The 23954-nt window shown below is 34.4% G+C and overlaps 1 protein-coding gene across 5 annotated transcripts in view; it reads left to right on the top strand.

The window, feature by feature from the left end:
* The window catches only part of Ccdc91 (coiled-coil domain containing 91), a 261256-nt gene that overhangs the window by 75295 nt on the left and 162007 nt on the right, over window positions 1–23954 (top strand). For all 5 annotated transcript variants that reach the window (XM_019208148.2, XM_019208150.2, XM_019208149.2 and 2 more), the window contains one exon: window positions 5800–5877. In XM_019208148.2, coding sequence (XP_019063693.1) covers window positions 5800–5877 — 78 coding nt within the window. The remainder of the gene's footprint in view (window positions 1–5799; window positions 5878–23954) is intronic.

Genomic DNA, 23954 nt, shown 5'->3' on the forward strand with positions numbered 1-23954 from the left:
ACTAATGTGGTTATGAGAAACATTTTGTTCATTTGTCATATTTCTGGAAAACTTCAGTACCTGTGTATCTATTCAGTAGGTACTTTTTATTACTAATCATGACCTGCAGTATTAGAGGTGTGAGCCCAAGGTACATTCAATCTCTGTGAAAAGCAAAGTGTTGAGACTGGAGTAGTTACGTGCAATGGCGAGTTGGTTGGTATCCTTTTGACAGCCTTTGAAAAGTACCTTACTTTGGAGCATTTTTACCAGACCAGAGCTTCTGGTTGGAAAAAAGGAATTGATGAATGACCAGTTCAGGTTTTACTAAATGTGACCAATTGTGTCTTAGTTTCTTAAGAATGTATCATGTCTGACATATAAATTTATATATTATTGAATTTTATATAGAAAACCATTTATTAATTAGTAGAGATACATTCAAAAATTTCAGTTTCTGACAGGATTCTCTTTTATTCTTTTTTTTTTTTAAGACTAGGGATTGAAGCCAGGCTGTCATATTTGGCTACATTCCAGCCCTTTTTTATTTGGAGAAAAAGTCTTATTAAATTACCAAGTTACCCTGGCTGGGCTTACATTTGTGTTCCTTCTGCCTTAGCCTCCCAGATTTCTGAGATTCCAGATGTAATTAGCATGTGCCCTTGGGATATTTTTAAGTAAACATTGAAACAACTATCAAGAATTCTGATTTAGGAGCTGGGGATTTAGCTCAGTGGTACCACACTTGCCTCGCAAGAGCAAGGTCCTGAGCTTGATTCCTGGTAGCAAAAAACAAAACAAAGAATTCTGATTTGGACATACCCTTTGCCTTATGGAACTCAGTGATTTTAAACCAATTTATTGACTTCTGTGGGCCTCAATTTTTCATTTATAAAATGAAGGACATTAGAATAATTATCAATGACATCTTTTTTTGTTTAAAAATTCTGTATATTTTTTTAAGGTGAATATGTTTTCCAGAACCATTTCATTCTAGTGATGCTTTTGGATTTTTACATTTTAAGAGAAAGCTATCATTTTAGTTGAATTTGCTTTTTACTGCTTTGCAGATAGATTGTAAATTTTTGGCTCTATATTCTTGAAATAAAAGTTTTAGACTATGTATGAGTATTTCATTATGCCTTTGTTTTTCTTTTAGTAACTGGACATACTTGTGCAGTTTACTAAAATGTGTTGCATTAGTAACTTTGAAGTAAGCAATAGAGTTGATTGATCTCACTGTTGCATACTATATTATAGGATAGCATTAAGAAAGTTGGAAAATTATTTTAGAAATAATTTATTCCAACTCTTCCCACTTAACAGATAAAAGAACACACTCCAAATTGGGTGTTAACTTATATGTTAGCTTATTAGAAAAGAACATTCATCATAATGTCATTTATTCATTCAACTTTAAGGCCAGGCTCTGCACAATTTTTACCTTTCTTGTTTGATATTAAATAGCTCAGTCTGTCTTTGATGAATAATGGAATTCCTTTCTCACTTCTCAAATTTATTTGGCATTCAAATCCTACCCATTCTGTTTCTTTCTTTATTCTGTCCTTAGTAATTCAGCAAACATTTAGGATACATATACTCAGTATTGAGGAAAACATCACCTTCTCTAATTGAAGTTTTTGTCAGACTTTGAAATCTTTCTGTCCTCTTCTTACTGAGAGCCATAGTGGTGGGGAGTCCTGTTGCCGCTTTCTTCACGTATTCTTTGTTTGAGGAAGACAGGCAACGAACAATAATTGTAAAATATTTGGTAGTGATCGATGCTCTGAAGAAAAACAAAAAGTGGTTAATGGCTAGTTGTATTAGGGTTTTCTAGAGGAATAGAACTAATAGAAAATGTATATATAATGCAAGTATATAAAAATACACATATACATGCACACATATAAGGTATGTGTGTGAATATATATGTGTATAAATGACAGGATTACAAGATCCGCAGTGGGAGAGTCCACAGTGGCTGTCTGCATGCCCAAGAGGCACAGCATCCAGTAGCTGCTCAATTTGAGAATCTGGAAGCCTTAGAACAAGAAGGCTTTCAGTACGCAGTGCCAGTGTGAATGAAGGCCTGGAAGCCTGTTCGTATTCACTGGTGCATATGCGTGCATTTGTGAGTGTTGAAGACTAAGAAGCTGGAGTCTGATGGCAGGCGATGGCAGGAGGAAAGACCTACCTCGTCAAGAAGAATGGAGCTTTTCAAATGCAGGCAAACTTCCTCCTCCTTTTCGTTTGACCCTGCCTAAAAGCCTACTGGATGATGAAGGGCACCGGCCTCTGTGCCAAGCATCACCAGATGCCCCACAGGCGCAGCCAGAAGTGTGCTTTATTCATCAGCTAGGCATCTCTCAACCCTGTCATATTGACAGGATTAATTGTCATGTAGTGAAAAACATGGAACACCTTGCAGGAGTAGTCAGGGACTGTCTCTTTTTTAAGGTGATGTTTATGCTTCATCCTTGAGGAAATAAGCATGCAGTGCCTGGGAGAGTAGCACACAAAACCCAAAGATAGTAAGTGCAGCAGTCTTGGGACAGGGCTAGCTTATAATGAGTGAAGAGAGCCAATGACAGTAGTTGGAAGGAGTTAGGAAGTCAGTGATGTGTTCTGGGGTAATGGGAAAGAGTTTTTCTTAACATCTATTAATTGTATTAACATATTCACATGGTATATTTTAAAGGAGTTCAGTATAATATTTCAGTCTACACCTTCATTGTGCACTGATCAAATTGGGCCTCCTTTAATCCCTCCTTCGCCTTCTTATTTTTGGGAAATTTGTGCAGATGTGTGATATTTCACCATTCAACAGATACTTATTGACCACCCACTGTGCCAGATACGGTGCTGTATTTTACATGCTGTGGACATAGTGAATAATTCTTGGTATCATAGAGATTACATTTCATACTCTTTTTGATTGTACTTAAATTTGGAAAGGCTTTTCCTAACTGCTGTATCGGAGAGAGAGAGTGTGGCATTTCATTGGCAAGGGTTATTTCAGTAGTACTGGTGAGAAATGCTCATGGTCTGGGTGAGAGGAGTTACAGTGAAACTGTTGCAAAGTACACAGGGCTTGTTGAGTTTGGAGCACACACACAGTTACATTATTTCAGAGTTTGTTAAGCAGTTGCAGAGGAAGATCAGGGCAACAGGGTTTTCTGAAGGATTGCTTGTGGATCATGAGGGGAAAAAGAAGAGAAATTAAAAATAATTTCAAGATACTTGACACAGTTGGAAGATTGGTAGTGGAAAACCAAGAGTTTGACATTGAACTTTCAGATTCCTTTTCAGTATCCATATAACAAAGATAATAGGCAGTTAGATGAATGAATCTGGCTATCACCCATGGCAGGGTTTGGAAATATCTGTACTGAGGAATTACATGAAGGTACATGAGTGATAGACTCATGATTCACTAGAAAAGAGATTAGATCCCCAGGGGACTCTCCTGTAGAAGTTGGGGCAATAAAGACGAGGCAGCAATATTTACTAAAAAGTGATACAGTAGAAAGAGAACCATTTCAGAGTCCAAGCAAAGAAGATATTTGGCCCGATGAGGACAGCAATAGAGATAGGATAAGTTTTGAATCTTTACAGATTTTATTATGAAACTAGAGTAACTATGATAAAGGAAAACTGCACATATCATCAGCGAAAAATCAGATGATTATATGAATTTTAGAATACAAACTGGTAGGGGTAATAGCACTAAGATATGCGTGTTTAGCACATTTGCCCTTGAGTGTGTGTTGGGGAAAGGTCCTGAGAGCTTAGGACACAGGCATTGCCACCCTAGAAGGACCCTTTGACAGTCAACATGGAGGATTAGAAGATAGAGCCAAGAACAGCAGGAAAACTAAGGAAGTTATTTGAGCCCTCATTCTTCTTGGGAATACCCCGAGAAAGTACTCTTCCTAAACCATGGAGCTGTGTCATGAAGAGAACTCAGAAACAGAGGACCTTGAAGGAAAGAGAATGTTCATATACGGTCGTTTATTGTTAGAATGTAGAAACAACTGATTTCTATATATGAATTTTATACCTCGCAAGTCTACAGAATTTATTACTTGTAACAGCTTCTTGGGACGTCTTTCAGGTTTCTGCACATGAGGCCATGTCATCTCCAGTCAGAGATGGATTTACTTTGTCATTTCCGATTTGGATGTCTGTTACTGACTTTTCTTGCCTAGCTGCTCTGACTAGGACTGAGAGTAAAAAGCATGGCAGTCGTCCAGGGTGACATTTCATAGTGATTTCCTCATGGGTTTGCTTTGCTATAGTGCTGGATAATGGGTGATTTTTCTTTACAATGTAATTAGAGTTAGCAGCTATGTGATCTAATTATAGCTAAGTCATTTCTTACAAAGATGAAAATGTGGCTAAAAAAATGGCAGCCATGAACCATAGGTTGGTGTTTCTTTCAACAAAATCTGTGTGAACAGCAGATGTCAGACCTGTTTCTTTATGCCTAGGCAGTTTTAAGAAATAGTAATGAAGCTGTAATAAGACAGAACCTGTAGAATCACCAATGCATAATACATGAGAGAAACCGATGAAAGTGCAAATGGTAGTAGTAAATGGCCAAGAGCTGTCGGAATTACCCTATATTTGAGGATAATTTTCCCTCATTGTCCCTGGCGTGATGGTGCTGCCGTTCTTTTTAGTCTTTTGGGGTCCCAGGCTGTCATAGAATTTGCCATCCGTGGTATGTGACTCTTCTTTCTAACTTGGTCTATTCAGCATGCTAATGACTAAGAAGGAGGGTGTGTTGCGGGTGGTTCTTCCTCCCACCAGCCGACACCCCACTTGGTGGCAGTTGTTCTTATGTACCCCTGTAGTTAATTTGCTAATATTTTGTTTATAATTTTAATTCCTATATGCATAAGTTTATTCCTAATTTTATTTTCTTTTAAATAACTGCAAATTTTAGTGTGAGATATATATCACCCTAATTTTCCCTGATAAAGTATATGTGAAGTATTTTGTTTTTCTATTCCGTGGGTTATTTTTTAAATATGTGTTAAAATTTATCTAAGTCATCTGAGTCTCAAGATTCTTTGACAATATGCTTTGCATGTGTATTAGCCTTTTGTTGTTGTTATACAGGTTCGATTTCTTTAACCCATATAGGACTATTCAAATTTTATAATCTTGTTTCAGTTTTGGTAAGTCATTTTTTTTTAAGTTGAATTTTTAAATTTCATCTCTTTTTGTTTTTTAAATGCTTTGATAACTATTATCTCAACTATCATATTTCTATTTTGTCTTCTCTGCTTTCCATTTTCCTTTGTTCATTTGTCTGTTATCTCTAATAATTTTGTATTGAAAGCTGAGTATTGTATTTGAAAAACTAGGGCTCTGCAGGATGTTAGCATCCTCCAAAGAGAGCTGAACCTTTCCAGTCCTAGATAGGTAGAATTGGGAGTTAATCACATTAATCTAGCGCAGCTGGATAAATAATAAAAAATACAGAGGCCCAGGCTTGTTGAAGTACCACGAGGCTTCCTTTCTCTTGATCTCGGTCACATACCACAAGGAAAAACACCATTGCTCTATTTTACCTCTCACTGTGGCTTTCCTTTCTCAGTGTTCTTTCTCTGTAATTCCTCACTGCTTCAGTATTTCCCAATGCTTTTAAATAGAACTTCCTTTTAAGTAACTTTTTTCTTTGTTTTCATCTGCTGCATTAGTATGCTGTAAACTACTATATTATTTATAGAAGCAACATTTAAGGGTCTTATTATTTTAACCACAAAACAAGAACAGATTATGGATTTAGATCTCTTTTTTTTTTTCCTCCAGGAAAAACATAAACAAGAATTGGAGGACATGAGGAAAATGGGCCATGAAGCACTTGGTATTATCGTGGATGAATATAAGGTAGAGGTTTGCCAGCTTCTCTGCTCCTTAACCCTTGGAAAACTTCAGCAAAGACTACATGTAGGCTTGTGCAGACTATGCAGATTATAGATTTACAGCGCATCCTTACTTTGTGTGGAATTCTGTTCAGCTGATCGATAAACGTTCGTTGAAAGTGTATGTAGTAGATTAGGGAGTAATACTAGATACCACTCTGCATTTAGAGACTTCAAGAATATCATCTCAGCACATGAAGATATTTAAATACAGAATACAGTAGATTTAATTGATATATCATCTTTTTTGTCTCTGATACATTTCTCTGTGATATAGGAAAGAAATTAAGATATAAAAAAATCTGAAAAATTACATATTTTTATATGAAATAAGTTAAATAGATCTGAGTACATTTCAATAATGAAAGAAGTAATGGGTCAGTGTCAATATCAGTGATGTAATAAAATTGATTTTTATAATTATCCCAGCCCTAAACTTAGTCATTTAAAACAAATTATAGATTTTAAATCCTATTCCTCATCCTAAATTCCACATCAGATCATTGTTTTTCTGCAAGTAATGACAAAGTACATTCTTGTTGAAATCAAAAGCAAACAGTTCTCTCCAGAGATAGCCACTATTGGAAGACTGGTGTACGTTTGTCTAGCTAGGATTTTTCCGTGTTTCCACAAATATACTATGTTCATATTATGTTAGCTTTGACTTGCTTTTACAAGAAAATCTTGTCTTAGCACAGTTTATTCTTTCTTCCTATATTCTGTATGATCTGTAGGTATTTTCACATAATTATGTATGAGCTTATCCTGTTTTGGTAACTGTTCTATAGTATGTCATATCATGACGTGATACATTATGACAATGAGTCACTTAAGTGTATTAAGGCTTTTTCATCGTATGTGTGCGTGGTTTTTACCATAGCTTTGTTTGATGCTCTGATCCCATTTGGTTCTAGTTCGCAGTGTTTCTTTGTAGCAAACATGTTTGCTCATATTACTTTCACGGGGCAACTCTTTAGGTTAAAACACTTAGGAAAGCTTTTCTTAGATTATTTGTAAGTAGCATTTTTACGAAACTTAATTGAGAACTACTCATTTTATCTCTTTGCCTAGGTATTGTTATTCATCGTTTTAAAAAGAGAAGATTTACATGGCATAGGTGTTATGCATCATGATTTCCTAAAACGAATTAGGAATACAATCCTATTGCCTGCAAAACTATATTTTTCGTATGATAGCTCATAGTGTGTATTTAGACAGTTTATATTTATTTGTATCAGTGAATTTTTGTGTGAATGCATTTAATACAGCTTGTCATACTGATTTACTAAAAAGTCCAGTAAATCACAAACACAAACACACACACACACACACACACACACACACACACACACACATCCAGGACAATGTTTCTATAAGATACCTTAAGAGTTATTGTGTAAGGCTCTGTCTTTAAGGTATTCTAAAAACATGAGGACAGCCTTTATAATAATATAAAAATACTAAAAATTCAAATAGAACTAGGTAGTGTTTTTTAATCTTATTGAGTTTATTGGTACCTTTACATGACAGATCTTGATTCTCATTTTATCCCCATACCCCTTCCCTCCCTTTACCCTCTCCACTCTCCCCTATTCACAAAAACTTTGTTTCCATTTTTTTCCTTTTCTCATATTTTTTATTGTAGCTTATTTCCTTTCCCCTACCCTTCCCACTTCCCCTACACCTTTAGCCCTTTACTTCGTACTTCACATTATCAGTTATACAATTTGTATATAGTTATACAATTTACACTTTTTGTTTTTCACACCAGAGAAACTATTTGGTATTTACACATCTATGTCTTGTTTATTTCACTTAAGAGTATTACTTCAATATACAACCATTTTCCTATGAATGACTCTAATTTCTTATTCTTTATGGCTGAGTAGTATTCCATTTTAGAGAAAAACCACATCTTTATCCAGTCTCCAAATGATGGGCATTTGGGCTGTTTCCAAGTTTTAGCTATTACAAATTGTGCCACTATAAACATGGGTCTGCATATATCACTAGGTATGATTCTTTTGGAAAGATACCCAGCAGAGGGATAGCTGAGTCAAATGGGACCTCTAATACTAGTTCTTTGAGGTATCTCCATATTGATTTCCATAGTGATTGCACCAGTCTGCACTTCCACCAACAATGGAGAAGGGTTCCTTTCTCCCCACAACCCCGCCAACATTGGTTATTGTTTGATTTCTTGATAGTAGCCATTTTTTGTGGGGTGAGGTGGAATCTCAGTGTTGTTTTCATCTGCATCTCTTGAATAACCAGTGATGTGGAACATTTTTTCATATATTTATTTGCTGCTTTTACTTCTTTGAGAAATGTCCGTTCATTTCAGATGCCCATTTTTTAATTGGATCTTTATATTTGGGAGGGGCCTGATTTTTTTTTGAGTTTTTTATATATTCTAGATAGTAGTCCTTTGTCTGAGAAGTAGCTGGTAAAAATTTTTTCCCACATTGTAGGTTGTCTCTTAACTCTGTGGGTAGTTTCTTTTGCAGTGCAGAAGCTTTTTAATAGATGAGATTCCAGTTGTTGATTTTTTGGTGCTAGTTCCTGTGCTACTGAGGATTTGTTCATAAAGTCTTTTCCTGTGTCAATGACTTCAAGAGTTCTGCCTAACTTATCTTCCAGTAAGGTTTAGAGTTTATGTTTTAATATTTAGATCTTTTATCCACTTGGATTTTAGTTTAGTGCATGATGAAAGATAGGGATCTAGTTTTAATCTTTGGCAGGTTGAAATAGAGTTTTTCCTGCATCATTTATTAAAGAGTCTGTCTTTCCTCCACTGAGGATGGTTGGCTGCTTTGTCAAAGATGAGGTAGCTGAGTATATCTGGAGTTGTTTCTTTATCTTCTAATCTGTTCCACTGATCCTCAGGTCTGTTTGTCTGCCATGCTGTCTTTCTCACAGTGGCTTTGTGGTATACTTTCAAGTTGGGGATTGTGATATCCCCTGCCACGTCTCTGTTGCCTAGAATGGCTGCTTTTCCTATTCTAGGTCTCTTATCATTCTAAATGAATTTTTTGATTCTTCTTTCTAGTTCTGTGAAGTATAGTGTTGGGATTTCAATTGGTATTGCATTGAATCTGTATAGCAGTTTTGAGAGTATGGCCATTTTCACTATGTTGATTCTTTCTACCCAGGAGCAGGGGTGATCTTTCCATTGTCTTATATCCCCCTCAATCTCTTTTTTTCAGAGTGCTGTAGTTTTTCAGTGTAGAGGTCTTTTGCTTCTTCTGTTAAATGGATTCCCAGATACTTCATTTTTTTGGGTGCTATTTTGAAAGGAATTGTTTGCCTAATTTCTTTCTCAGTGAGTCTCTTACTTGTGTACAAGAAGGCTATTGATTTTTCGGTGTTGACCTTGTATTCAGCTACTCTGATAAAAGTGTCAATTAAGTCGAGAAGTCTTTTGGTGGAGTTTTTTGGGTCTTGAATGTAGAGTATCATATCATCAGCAAATAATGACAGTTTAACTTCTTCCTTTCCTATCTTTATTGCTTTAATTTCTTTCTCTTGTCTAATTGCTATGGCTAATGTTTCCAGAACTATATCGAAGAGGAGCGGTGATAGTGGGCATCCTTGTCTTATTCCTGATTTTAATGTGAATGTTTTCAGTTTTTGAGCATTTAGTATGATGTTCGCTGTTGGTTTTTCATAGATAGCCTGAGATAAAGACCATCTATTCCAATTTTATGCAGGTTTTTTTTTTTATCATGAATGTGTGTCAAATTTTGTCCAAATGCATTTTCTGCATTTATTGAGATGATCATTTTGTTTTTGTCCTTGACTCTGTTAATATAGTATATTAGATTTATTGATTTATGTATGTTGAAATATCTTTGCATCCCTGGTACAAACCCGACTTGGTCAGGGTGCCTGATCCTCTTGATGACCCTCTGTATTCTATTTGGCATTAACTTATTGAGTTTTTTTGCATCTGTGTTCATTAAGGAGATTGGCCTGTAGTTCTCTTTTTAGGTTGGGTCTTTCCTTGTTTTTGGAATCAAAGTAATACTTGCTTCCAGGAATGAATTTGAAAGTATTGCTTCCCTTTCTATTTCATTGAAAAGTTTAAAGAGTAGTGGTGATAGTTCTTCTTTAAATGTCTTATAGAATTTGGCAGTGAAGCCATCATGACCTGGGCTTTTCTTTGTTGGTAAACTTTTAATTATGTTTTAAATTTCACTGATTGTAATTTGGGTGTTTGGAATTTTTTTATCTTCTTTGTTCAACTTTGGTAATTCACTAGTATCAAGAAATATGTCCATTTCTTCTGTGTTTTCCATTTTATTAGAATACAGGTTCTTGAAGGAGGTACCGATGATTTTCTGGATTTCTGCTTGATCTGTTGTAACTTCACCTTTTTTGTCCCTGATTGCATGGATCTGAGCCTTTTCTTTCCTTTTTTTTTGATAAGGTTGGCCATGGATTTATCAATTTTGTTTATTCTTTCAAAAAATCAAATCTTTGATTCATTGATTTTTTTTTTTGTATCATTCTCTTAGTTTCCACTGCATTCATTTCTGCTCTGATCTTTATAATTTCCTCCCTTGTATGAGCTTTGGGTTTTTCTTGGTCGTCTTTTTCTAGGAGCCTAAGATTCATCATTAGGTTGTTTATTTGAGCTCATTCTGTTTTCCTAGTGTGGGCATTCACTGCTATGAGTCTTCCACGTAGAACTACTTTCATTGTGTCCCATAGATTCCTGTACGTTGTATTGGCATTATCATTTTCCTTGCCTTGCCTGCCTAGTTTGCTCTTTTGGGCCTCATGGTGTTGTGACCTTCATTGTCTTTTTCTAGAATATTGTTTAGAATTATTTGGAGTGCTGATTTGGTATTCAGGAAGTTTCTCAGGTGTTGTCATGTAAGTATCTTATTTCCCCATCAATTCTGAAAGATAATTTTGCAGGATATGTCAGTCTTGGTTGGAGGTTCTTTTCTTTTAGGGCTTGAAATACCTCATTGCAGGCTCTCTTTGACGTGATGGTTTGTGTTGAAAAGTCTGCTGTGGTTCTGATGGGCTTTTCTTTGCTTGTGATTTGTTTCTTTTCTCTTACTGCTTGTAGTATTTTTTTCTTCTTTTGGGTTTCTGAGATCTTGATTATTATATGTGTAAGTGTAGATTGTTTTTTTATCATGGCTAGTTGGAGTCCTATATGCCTCACTTATCTGTATATCAAATTCTTCCCCTCTGGGAAGTTTTCTCTCATTAATTTTGTGAACAGCTTTTTTAAGTCATTTGTATTTTCTCCTGCTACTTCATGAATTCCTATCAGCCTTATTTTATTCTTCTTTGCATCATCTAGGAGTTGTTGAATTGATTTTTCATGATCTCTTACTGTTTTTAAGAGATCTCTCTTTACATGGTCACTGACTGCAATCATATCTTATGTATCTGTAATCTTATTTTCACATTCATTCATTCTACTGTTAATGCTTTCCATAGAGTTTTTAATCTCTTCTATTTTTTTGTCTGTTTCTGTCCTAGAGTCTCTAATCATATCTTTCATTTTCCTCACCATCTCTGTAGTTATCTGGGAAATTATTTCTGTTTTGAATTTTTCTAGGGCCTGATTGATCTATTTTGTTACTTTCTCTGCTATGAGTTCATGGTGTCCAGGTGGTTGCTTGTCAGATTTTTCCACCTTGTTTTCCCTAGAGTTTGCTGTTGGTGAACTGGTGCCTTGCTTAAGTATTTTCTCATTTTTATTTTTGTTGTCAGGCTGTCCTTGGTTTAATTCCTGGGTCAATACATCAATCTTCCTGATATAGCTGCTTTTTAGATTTTAAGTCTCTAATGACTTATAAACTCTCTCATTTTCATAATATCATAAAGGACGACTTATGAAATCAATCATAACCCTTTAGCACAATTGATGCATTCAGCAATACAATAGTATCAGGCACAGCTTAGAAATTGACCATTTATGGTAGTTATTAATCTATCACCTTTAACCATGTGAATTAAATCAAAATCGAGTACCAGCCCCCAAATAATGTTTATAGTAAATAAAATCTTTAATATAGAATCTTTACTTTTCAGGATGGGGACTTAGAAGGAGGTAGCAGGAGAGAAATAGATAGGTAAAAAGAGTAGGAGAAGGTTTCAAGTGAAGCCAAGAGGGCACAGGATGATCAGGTAAACTCTAGGAAACTGTTGAAGACAAAAGGGAAAGATAGAGTGCAAGAGCAAAGAGAAGAATCAAACAATTTAACAGAAATGGGGAATCTATAAATTGTACTCACTTCCTTTGAAACTGATGACCATTAAGTGAAGAATTAAGAGAGAAGAAAAAGAAAGAAGAAATCTGAATTAGGGCAGGAAGAGGAACAAAAGGGAGATGTAGAATAACTTGGGGGAGAAACAGACAAGTTAGAAGAAAGAAAAAAGGAAGAATTTTCATAAAGGGAAAAAATAAAATTTTAAAAATAAAAATCCAAAATAAGATGAAAACCAAAAAAAAAAAAAAATGAAGAGCCTCTTTCAGGGTTTATCTTTGTTGTCCCAATATACAATGTTTTTGCCAATGTGCAGAACTAAGGCAATTAGTTTCAACTAGCCAGTGGCAGACTCCTGACATTCAGTCTGATTTCTGACTGCAAGGCCCAAGTTGGGCTTCCTGACCTTCTGCAGGGTTGAACTCAGCAAGGTTCTACTGCAGGTTCTGGCTGCCCTTCCCCCGAAGATAGTCCAAGTTTTGCTGGAAGGTGTTGATCCCCTCAACTTACCAACTGTGGAGGTCTGATGTGCCTTTACTGCTGTTGTTCACTTCCATTGTATCTTTTGGAGCTGAGTAATATGGCCTTTATCACCACTTGTGCATCTGCAGTGTGGATCCAGGTGCTGGCACAGCCAGGAGGCCCGAGAGCAGGGTGGAGGGGGGATGTTGGTGTTGCAGAGACACCTGCACAGCTGGGCGGTTGGTGCTTCTCACTGGTGTGCTGGGATGGAGGCCTGGGTAGGTAGGTAGTGTTTTCTTGATCCTTAGATGTCTTTTTAGTAAATACTGGGTGGCCCACTATGAAATGAGGAGAGAAACTTTTTTTAACAAACATTAGAACTTCATGCAGTAATTCATAAATAATAGAGAGTAGTTAACTGAAAACAAATGAACAGAGATTTAGGACCTGTGAAATTATAACAAAAATTTAAAGAAAAATTCCCATGAGATTCCTGGAAAGAGAGGATAAACAGAGTATAGGTTGAAAAAATTCAAAGAAATAGTAGCTAAAAATTTCTTAAATTTAACTACATGTTCAAGAAGTCAAGCAAACTTCAAGTATGATAAATGAAAACAGAAAGAACAAACAACTACCTTTCTCCTTCAAAAAGAAAAGAAAAGAAAACATGCCAAGGCACACTGTGGTGGCTAATTTTATGTCAACTTGACTGGGTTAGGTATTTAGTCACTTTTTGGGATGTTTTTATGAGGATGTTCCCCTATTCCCCCATAAGATTATATTTAAATCTGAACTCCTGAGTAAAGCAAAAGTGTATTCCATAATATGGAAGGCCTTAAGTGTGACAAAGATTGGCTATCTCCAAGCAAGAAGGAATTCCCAACAGACTGCCTCCAACTGCAGCCTCAGCTCCTCTTTGGGTCTGTATAGTAGTAACATTCTTTAATTACCACATCTCCTCTTTGTGGGGTCTGTATGCTGCTGGCCTTCTGGTTAGATTTTGATCTTGAAAGATTCCATGATTGCATAAACCAATTTCTTATATCTGTCTATATCTATATATTTTATATCCTGTTGAAGAGTCTCTTTCCATACCTTGACTAATAGAGCCACATTTTCTGAAATTAAATAAAAATTAAAAATCCTGAAAGCAGCCAGAGAGCAATGCCATTTTACCCGAAGAAGAAAAAGTAATTAGTGTGATGGCAGTATTTCCATCTGAAACTGTGGAGACCAGAGGAAGTGAGCTTACTATGATAGTAGATCCTTATTGAAAGATTAGCTTAGAATTTCTTACCCAGGGAAATAAGTGGTGGTGGTGGTGGTGGGGATGATGATGAATAAAGGTGTTCTCAGATTAAGGAAAACAAACAGCATACCTAGCCTGAAAGAGTATTCTAATAAATATTTCCAAATAAAAAGGAAATGTAGGGAAGAAAACCTGGAACATCAGGAAAGAAAGGAGCAAAAATCCACAAATGTGGATCAATACAGTATACTTTGCTTTGCCTTTTGAGTTTTCTAAATTACCTCGTGACTGTTGAAGTAGTGTCTGTATAATAGAAAATGGTCTGTATATAATAGGTCTGTATATAATGTGTCTAACAAAATTTATGAAATTATAGCGTAGAAAAGGTATGATAACATAAAAGGAAGCAGGGATTCTACAGTTTACTTGAATTGGCTAAATACAGATAATAATGCTGTGAATTTCAAGATTAATTTTGGAATTACTCCTTTTTATACAACCTTTTCCACAATAAGGCTTAATGCTGTAGTAAACAGAATTTGTATGGAGGTCTCTAAACTATAAATATTTGGAGCCAGGCTATGTTTACACATATGTATTTCAGAAATGAGAATCCATTCAAAGTTTAGTAGAAAATTCTTTTGCTATTACTGTGATCATTACCAAGTTTAATCATATTTTCATTTTTAGGAGGTAATATTGTCTTAGTATTTGAAATATACTTGAAGTTTATATTCAGTAGTTTTTCATACATTCATAAAATTTCACAACCATCATGGTGGTCTTAATTTTAGCTAATTTTTATGAAAACCTGTGGCTGTTAGCAATCATTTTCTAATATCAGTTTCCTCCATTTACACACTGCTAATCTGTGGAATTAGTGACCCATGTTGTGTTTCTGTAGATTTAGGTTTTCTGGATATATTCTGTAGAATCACGTAATTTATAGTCTGTTCTGTGCTCACTTCAGCAGCATATATACTAAAATTTATAGTGTTAATGACTTCTTTGTGTGGCATAATTCTTTGAATGTCATCAGTTTTTTAATTTGTATTAGTACTTCACTCCTTTTTATTATCAGAATATTCCTGTACATACATGCACTATCTACATGCTATATAAATATTCATGTATATGTTTCATTTATTTGTGCACCAACTGAAGGGCATCTAAGTTGTTTCCACTTGCTATTAAGAGTAATGGTTCATAGATATATTCTTATTTCTCCCATGTGTATACCTAGGGTTGAAATTACCAAGTCACATGGTTATTCTGTCTTTAACATTTTATGGAACTACTGAACTATTTTCGGCTGCACTATTTTATATTTCCAACAATGGGTGTTTTAGCTTTTCTATTACCTTAGTGGTGTTCACTGTTTTCCATTTAAAAGTTAGCCAGGCTGTTGTACTTGTATTCACTTTTTGGTCATTGGTTCTTTTCGAGTTAATTACTGTATATGATAGAGGGAGAAATGCACCTTTATCTTTTGCATAGAAGTAGAGAGTCATTCCCAACAATATTTGTTGAATAGACTGTTCTTTCCTAAGGCATTCCTTTCCTAAGGCATTCCTATAAAAACATCAGTAGAACTTATACATGAGGATTTATTTCTAAACATGTTTTGATTACTATAGTTTTTTGATGTGTTTCATGTGAGTTGTATAACTGCATTTCTTTTCAGATTTGTTTTGATTATTTTATATTCTTTGCATATCTGTATGAAATTTAGGATCTACATGTGAATTCTTTCCAAATTCCAGATAGGTTTTGATAGTTTTCCTTGTCCATCTTTTTTAAAAAATTAAAAAAAAATTTTTTTTGGTACCAGTGATTGAACTCAGGATCTCAGGCTTGCCAAGTATGTGCTGTGCCACTAGGCTAAATCCTCATTTATCTTAACAGAGTATCTTTGTATTTATTTATATCTTCATTTATTTCTTTCAACAATGTTTTATAGTATGCAGTTTATTTGTAGTCGGTATTGCAAATTGAATTGTTTTTCTTTGTTTCATGTTCGGATTGTTCATTGCTAGCATATAATAATAGAATTGGTTGTTACGTATTGCTTTTACATACTTACTAGATCTAATACTTTATTTAGTAGATTTCTTACTCAAGGGAATTCTCTGTACTAGATTATGTCATTTCTAGCTGCATTTTACTTCTTCCTATCCAATCCGGATACCATTTGTTTCTTTTTTTACCTAATTATATTATCTGCACCTCTAGTACAATTTCAATAAAAGATACTAATGTTGCTAAAGCAGTTCTGTCCTGATATTAGGAGGACAACATTCAGTCTTTGCCAGTAAGTGCAATAATGATTTTACTGGTGACGTTTTCATAACTGGTCCTTTTACCAGGTTGAAGTAGTACCCTCCGATTTCCAGTTTGTTGAATTTTGTAGGATTTTTGTCAAAGGCTGTATTTGTGACTACTCAAATCATAATAGAAAAATTAAAATTATTATGACTCTAAATATGGTATATTCCAATTAATTTTTAAACGTTATTCCAGTATTCCATTCTTAGAATTATCTCACTTGTTTATTGTGTAGAATTCTTTCTGTTTTGTATGAATCAGTTTGCAATTATTTTGTTGAGTAATTTTACATGTATTTTCAATAGGGATATTGATCTGTACTTTTCTTGTGCTATCTGAGTTTGGAATCAGTTTAATACTTGACACATTGAATGAGTTAAGCTGCATTTCCTCCTTTTATCAGTCTGTTGAGATTTTTTTATTTTGTTACTTTCTTTGATGATTTTCTTTCCCAATGTCTTTTTCATTTAAATTATCTGATTTTTGAGACACATAAACATTGATTCTACTTCCTTATAGTATTTTTGTATCTGTTAAGTCATTGTTACTGTTTCTTTTTCATTCCCAATTTCTGTAATTTCAGTTTTTTTCTTGGTCAGATTAGCTTAAGGGTTTATTTTGTTGGCATTTTGAAAATTAATTAGTTTTCTTTCTTATTTTTGTGTTCTCTACTTCATTAATTTCCACTCCAATCTTTGCTATGCTTTGCCTTTAGCTTGCTTTGGGCTTATTTTATCTTTTTTTAGTTGTGAAGATACTTTTGTATAAATGTTAATCTGAATGATGTAGAATTGTGCATACTAGAGTTTGGGAAGGATGATGAGAGGATATATAAAGAGAGGCTGGATGTTCAGGGCATGCTACATGCATACATTGAAATATTACATTGAACCTTATTAATGACAGCATATTAATACAAAATTTAAAAATAAAAACATTTAAAAATATAATTAGATATTGGGACATAGGAAGAAAATGTTCAGATGGCAAGAGGAAAAGGCAAGGGGGAGGGAGAAGAAAAAGAAGGGAAAATGATAAAAAGAATAGGAGAAAAAATGGAAATGAAGCTTTTCTAAATAATGTGGGGCAAAAGATAGAAGGAAGGGGAGCGGAATGGGGAAAAATGAGTCAAGATACATTGTATACATCTCTACGATGAATATTATCATTATGTATATCAAAAGTACCACTGAAATTAATTTTAAATAATAAAAGATACTTTGACAAAATATAATTAACTTTTTGATTTAATACCTTTTAAAATGTCACAGTTGAGCCGGGCCTAGTGGTGCACACTTATAATCCTAGCATTCAGGAGATAGGCAGGAGGATCACTGTGAGTTCGAGACCAGTCTGGGCTACATAGTGAGTTCCAGGTCAGTCTCAACAACATAGTGAGACCCTGTCTCAAAAAAGCAAAAAAAACAAAACAAAAGGTCAGTTATTTTCTTCTAATCATTTATTTTATTCTGTTTTTGTCATGTTATGTTTTCATTTTCATTTATGTAATGTAGTCTTTTTTATATCTTCTTTTTTGACTCATTAGTTCTTTTTTTTTTTTTCCTCATTGAGTTTATCAGTACATTTTAGATATACAGTACAGTTACATTCATCATTGGGAACTTGTACCTTTACATGACAGATCTTGGTTCTCATTTTTCCCCATACCTTGCCTAAGGTATGACTCATTAGTTCTTTAGAAGTGTGTAGCTTTCCACAGACATTTTTAAAATTTCTAGTGGTTACTGGTTTTTGCTTTAATTCCACTGTAGTTAGAGAACTTACTTTTGGTAACTTCAATTCTTTTTAATTTATAGAGGCTTGCTTTGTAGCTTAACATATGATATGGACAGCATTCTCCACTTACGCTGGCATTCATGGGGTTAGGTGAGATGTTCAGTAGATATCTCCAGGTATAGTTGGTTTATAGTGGTAGTAAGGTCTTCAAAGGAAAAATACCCAATTATCTAGTCATTTGAAATTGTCTTTATAATTAACTTTACTAGTGTGCTTGAGTTCTGTACATGTGGAGTTGCTTGTGTGAGCCTAGAGAACCTTAGTTTAGTTAGTATTACAATATTTTATTTTTTTTCTTCTAATGATGAATGTGTGCATGTGGGATATATTTTTTCAAACTTTCATTCTGGGTTGTTTTGTTGGATATAAGCTTTGTTGTGGATAGCTGACCTTCCCTTTGTTTTAGCACTTTGAATATCATTTTACTGCCCTCAGTTCTTCATTCTGATAAGCTGTTAATCTTTTTGAGGTTTTTACGTGCAGTAGCTTTTACCCTGTTTTCAGATTATCTCTTTTTTTCACTCTGATGTATCTGCATTTGTGTCTCTTTTTGCTTAATTCTCTTTGAAGTAAGTCATTGAGTTTCTTTCAGCCCTTTTTTGAAGTTTTTCTTCCCTTGTCATTCTTATCTCATTGAGTTATTTCTGTTATTGGTCTCCTTAATACAGGCTCATATTTTTCTGAGACTGTGCTAACTTTTTCATTATTCATTTTCCTACTGTTCTTCAGATTGCATAATTTTGTCAGTATTTGTTCAACTTTACATATATTTTTCTCTTAGCTCAAATTCAGTATTTAGGTCCTTCCTTGAATTTTTCATTTTTTAAAATTTTACTTTGCTTCCAAATTTCTCCGTAGTTATTTTGTATAATTTGTTTTTAATTAATGTTTGTTTTATGAGAAGTTATCATCATACTTTCTTTTTATTCCTTAAGAATTTGTTTAGCTCTAACATTTAGGTCCTATTGAGGACAATTTCCATTGCTTCCTCTTTTCTTTGAATGTGGAACACACTTTCCTATTTCCATGTCTGTTGTTGTTACTGTTTTGTGGAGAATAGATAGTATTGATAATTTCTGTACCATGCAAGGTCACTGGAAGAGTAAGATAGTTAATTTCTACATCTTGGTTTCCTCAGAGGGATTTTCCCTTTGAAGGTGCAACCATTGCTATGGGGAAAAGGACAGGTACTACATTTGCCATATGGCTCCCACTGTGCTGGAGGATAGGATATTACAGTTTCTGCATCTGGTAAGTCTCATAGGAATACGTTTTCTCTCTCAGAAAGTTCACGTAAATAGTAGCTAACAAATAGCTTCAGAAGCCAAGCCAGCAGTTCTCTTCTTATACAGATCTCTGCAGGAAGAGAACTCTGCATTTTTTTATCAGCTGCCCCCTCCCAATCCTTTGTACCTAGCAGAAGGTAGGCATGGCAGAATGAGTGGTACTGCCACTGCCTGATATAAAACTTGGGCAACATACAGCTGAGCAAAATAGGATATGTTAATGTTCATCAGTTAGTAAAGCCACCAGGAGTAGCTTTTGCACTAGTATTTGGGGGAAGGAAAATGCCCACTTGCCTACTGGGAGCCCTCTGGAACTATGCTCCGTAAGGCTGGACAGTGGATGAATGGTCAGAGTCCCCAGCTTGAGAACCATAGCCTCACAGTGGATCTACCAGGTTTCTATACATTTTGTTGAATAAAATTTAGTATGAACCCTTTGATCAACCTGGAGACTTTGTGTGGTTTTCTAATGTAACCTGTTCAGAAGATGTTTCTTCTGAATAGGAGTTTTTTTCTGAATAAGGGGTAATTTACCCTAACTCCCAGTGTTACCATTCCAGAACTCTCACCATCACCATTATTCTTCTAATTAAATTAAAATAGTCATTATTCTAATTAAATTACAATAGTCATGCGCCTTGGGGATTTAGCTCAGTGGTTCTGCAACCTGCCTTGCAAGCACAAGGTCCTAAGTGCGATCCCTGGTACCAAAAGAAAAAAAAAATTAAAATAGTCAGTATTGTTACATATATTGTTCCTTTCAAAAGTAATTATTCTGGGGTCAATATAGATTTGCAAATTTTGACATTCTCTTTATTCTCATTGTGCTAGTAAGAGTTGAGAGTTTGTTAATCTTGTTCTTTGAGTACCTCCACCCTTGGATATTTGGGGATTCCTTTTCCTAGTGTTGTTTTGTTTTTGTTTTTGGCATAGGACTATTCATTTTGTGTGAATAACTTCCAAGAATGTACATTTTTTGAATTTTGAGACATATTTTGGGATTTTGTTGTACCATGACTTCAAATGTTAATTTAAACCTTAATACAGGGCTGTTCTTAATATCTGCATGAGTAAACAGGTAAATATTGAAAAAAGATCAAATGTTTCAATATATTTTTATATGGATGTCATGTACCTGGTGGCCTTATGTCCTTAGTCTGTCTTTAATGACTCTGCATGGTAATTTATTTTTTGTCATTGTATGATTACCTAATATAAAAACCTGCTTCATGTCTGCCAGAATTCCTGCTTTGGAACTAAGTACTCCTGGTTGTGCTACTTGGCCAGCAGCCTAAGTGTTTAAGTCAGACATCCCTGGATCAGAGCACACCTCTGCTGCTTACTGACATTATAATCTTGGGGAAAATTTTTTTTTAAAGTAAAAGTTAGTTTCACTGTCAGTAAATAAGGGAATAAGCCATGAAAATATTCTCAAAGTGTTTTGGGTCTCCAGTGGAAAAACATGGTGTACAGCTAATAAGTAAACCCTTAATACATATTAGCTATCATTAGTTATTTAGCATATCATTTACCTAGCATAGCAATTGCAATGGCTTTTCATCCAATGGGTGGTGGATTATTAATTAGTTTATTTCTCAAAACAATACAATATAGTAGATTCTTGTTGCAATCATTTTAGAAATATTCCCTTAAGAAGATAGCTTTGGTTTAAAGGCTGTATTCTTTTTATTCACTTAGGAATTGAATAGCTCACTGAAAAATGATGAAAAAGACTGTGTTTCTATTTGTCATGATGTAAAACATCTGTTCTCTTGATAATTTACAACAGTAAAGTAAATTACGCCTTACAAACCTTTTCATAGATCATGCTACATCTAATATGGTTTACACAGCACTATAACATTACTTTTTTGAAGTTTTATCTTGAAATTCCCATTCTCTAATATATGCACTGCCTCAGACTTTACAATTAATGCCTTCAGATTTCTGTATCAAAGATTACTATCCATGATGTAGAATATCTTTTTGTAAAATGTTAAGTAGTTATATATTAGTGTGATGCTTTCATTTGTTCCTTTTAAGGTACATTCAGCAGTTGTCATTGATCAGGGTACATTTACCTTGTAGTTCTCTTGTATTGATTTTAAAAATCATACATTCCAAAATAAGGTACTTCTTGGCAATTCAAGTCCAGCTGTAGAGAGGGTATTTCTTTTAAAGTTCTGAAAGTTATTCTGCCACCCCAAAGGAACTGTTAACCTGTTGTCTTATTCCTTCATACTATTTGCTGTCAGGCTTTTTTCCTTTCTTCCTGATGTTGCCACCTTTCCAGTTTTTATCAGCATCATTTCTTCTGTCAAGGTTGTGTGGGTGTGCATGTTCTTAAGAATATATGTATATATGCGCTGCATGCTATTTAAATCACTGGGAGCTGCTGTCATACAAAAAGACAGAGAAACAGACTAACAGAAACCAGATGAGTGAGAATGGGCTGCTTGCTATTTTTGAAAGTTAAGGAAAAAGTCAGTGAATTAGTTTTAGATGTAGACTAGCAGACAACAATTTGATATATACATCAAGATTTTTAAAAATGTATGCCTTCTTTAAAATTCTAGATGTATGGGATTAGTGATCACAGTCAGAAAAAGGTTTTTTATTTTGTTTTCTGTTTTTTTTATTTGGAAGATTGGTATGGAGGGACTACCAGAGAAAGTTTACACATGGAAAAAGTACAGGCATATTTGCTAAAATAGATAGAATTATATAACTTAGAGAATAAGATGGCTTCCCTTTTTAAAAAGAACATATCCTCTTGCACAGATGTCTACTTTTTGATTTTCTTTTCAAAAGAATCTGTATGAAGAGATATATATATTTAATACAATCTATATAAGTACTTGAGTCATTTTAAATGGTAACCCATTCTCAAAAACAATTTTTCTTTTTGCCTAAATAGAATTTTCCAAGGGAAACACTTAGTTGACTCAGTGTCTTAAAATTCAAAGTCGGAACTTTGCTAACATGCTATAACAGTGAGTGGAAAGGACTCAAGAAATTAAATTCAACATGTTGTTTTTATTTTATCTCACTTTGAGCTCAGTTCATTAAAAATTTCAGCTCAACACACACAAGACACGAACATATTGTTTTGGCTAAAGTTTTTGTTTTGCTACTCTATACAGAATCTTCTTTTTTTAATTCTATGACAGCAACCTCCTTTTTTTTAACATGGTATTTTTAAGATAAATGAATTAGAAAAAGGCTTTTCCTGTTGAAACTCTCATATATACAATTTTATTTCATAGTGCATGTTACTTTTTAGTTTTGATCACCTTGTTTCTTTACATTCATAAATTACATTCTTTTTTTTTGTTGTTTTTTAAACTTAAATAATTTAGACAGTTTTCAGGCCATACTAGATAGGAGAAATGTTGAATCATTAAATTTTTCAGAGAGTTGGCAGATTAGTAAAATATGGTAGTTAGAAAAATAGCCTGAAAATGCAAAAAGAAGCTAGGTGTGATGGCATATATTTTAGATGAGGCTGAGGCAGGAGGATTTCAACTTAAACCCTGGGCAACTTGTGACTTAGGAGACCCTATCTTCAAATAAAAGAAACAGAACTTGAAGATTGTAGCTCTGTGTAAAAAGTCCAGCTTTAATCCCCAATACTGCCTCCTTTCCAGCAAAAATAGACAAAAATGATGGTTGGTTTCTAACAATAATGATTTAAAGGTATCTTCTACATTTCTTGGTCCATTTGTGGATTTTTAAACATGTGCTGGGTCATGTTTTGGTAAGTGAAAATTTGTTCCTGGTCATCACATTCACCATGAAACTAGGAGAATTTTTTATGCTCTCTTCTCAAATGATTTTTCCTACCTATTTATTTGCTCACAGTTGCCCAGGTATGAGACATTTAAGAACTCAGAAATAGCTATATATTTCAAGACCTCTTCATCACAATAACATATACAAACATACATACCCATTTTTATTTTGCATTTTTATTTCTGATACTTGATTTAAATTGGCATCTTTAATTCTGTGTTATAATCCAGAATCGGAAACCACTTGATGCCTGCACGTGGACAGTGCTTGTGACTAACTTAATGCATGGGCAGGGATGGGCAGATTCTTTCCTAAGGTCTTAGAGTATTCACTGAAGATCATTTTCTGATACATCAGGTACAGTGAAGTTTTGACTCTCCAGGCATATGAAATTTCTGCTACTTGTAGTGAAAGTGATGCCAAAATGCTCTATAAAGTTGCTCTGAAATCATCTTGACTAAAATTCTTAGTGCATTAATTTCCTGTGTTAACTAACTTTTGTTTTATTAAGATGGTTGGTATTCTGTGCTTTTGCTAAAAAGGTTAAATATGCCTTAAATTCCTTTTGTTAAAGTTGCTTTGAAGTTTAGCAGTGTAGTGTGTGTTACATGCCAGTTTAGAGTATCACATGATTGCTATATTCCAGTTTTCAAAAGCATTCACTTGCTAGTGTTTTATTTGAACTTTTGAATTGTTTTGAACTGTTTTATACAGGAGACTAAATTTTCCCAGGGTGTAGAATTACTTGTATTATATAAAGATCTTTTCTAAGGAGAGGGAAACAACTTTGTTTTCTCGTCTTTGGATAGTTTCCCTTAATTAGATACTACTAAGTCTTTTGTTCAAAGATGAAAAGAGAAAAAAAAAAAAGATATGCGAGACCTGACTATGTTTGTCT

The sequence above is a fragment of the Fukomys damarensis genome, unplaced genomic scaffold (assembly GCF_012274545.1).
Source record: "Fukomys damarensis isolate Sample0158 unplaced genomic scaffold, DMR_v1.0_HiC HiC_scaffold_15, whole genome shotgun sequence".
NCBI classification, from domain to species: Eukaryota; Metazoa; Chordata; class Mammalia; order Rodentia; family Bathyergidae; genus Fukomys; species Fukomys damarensis.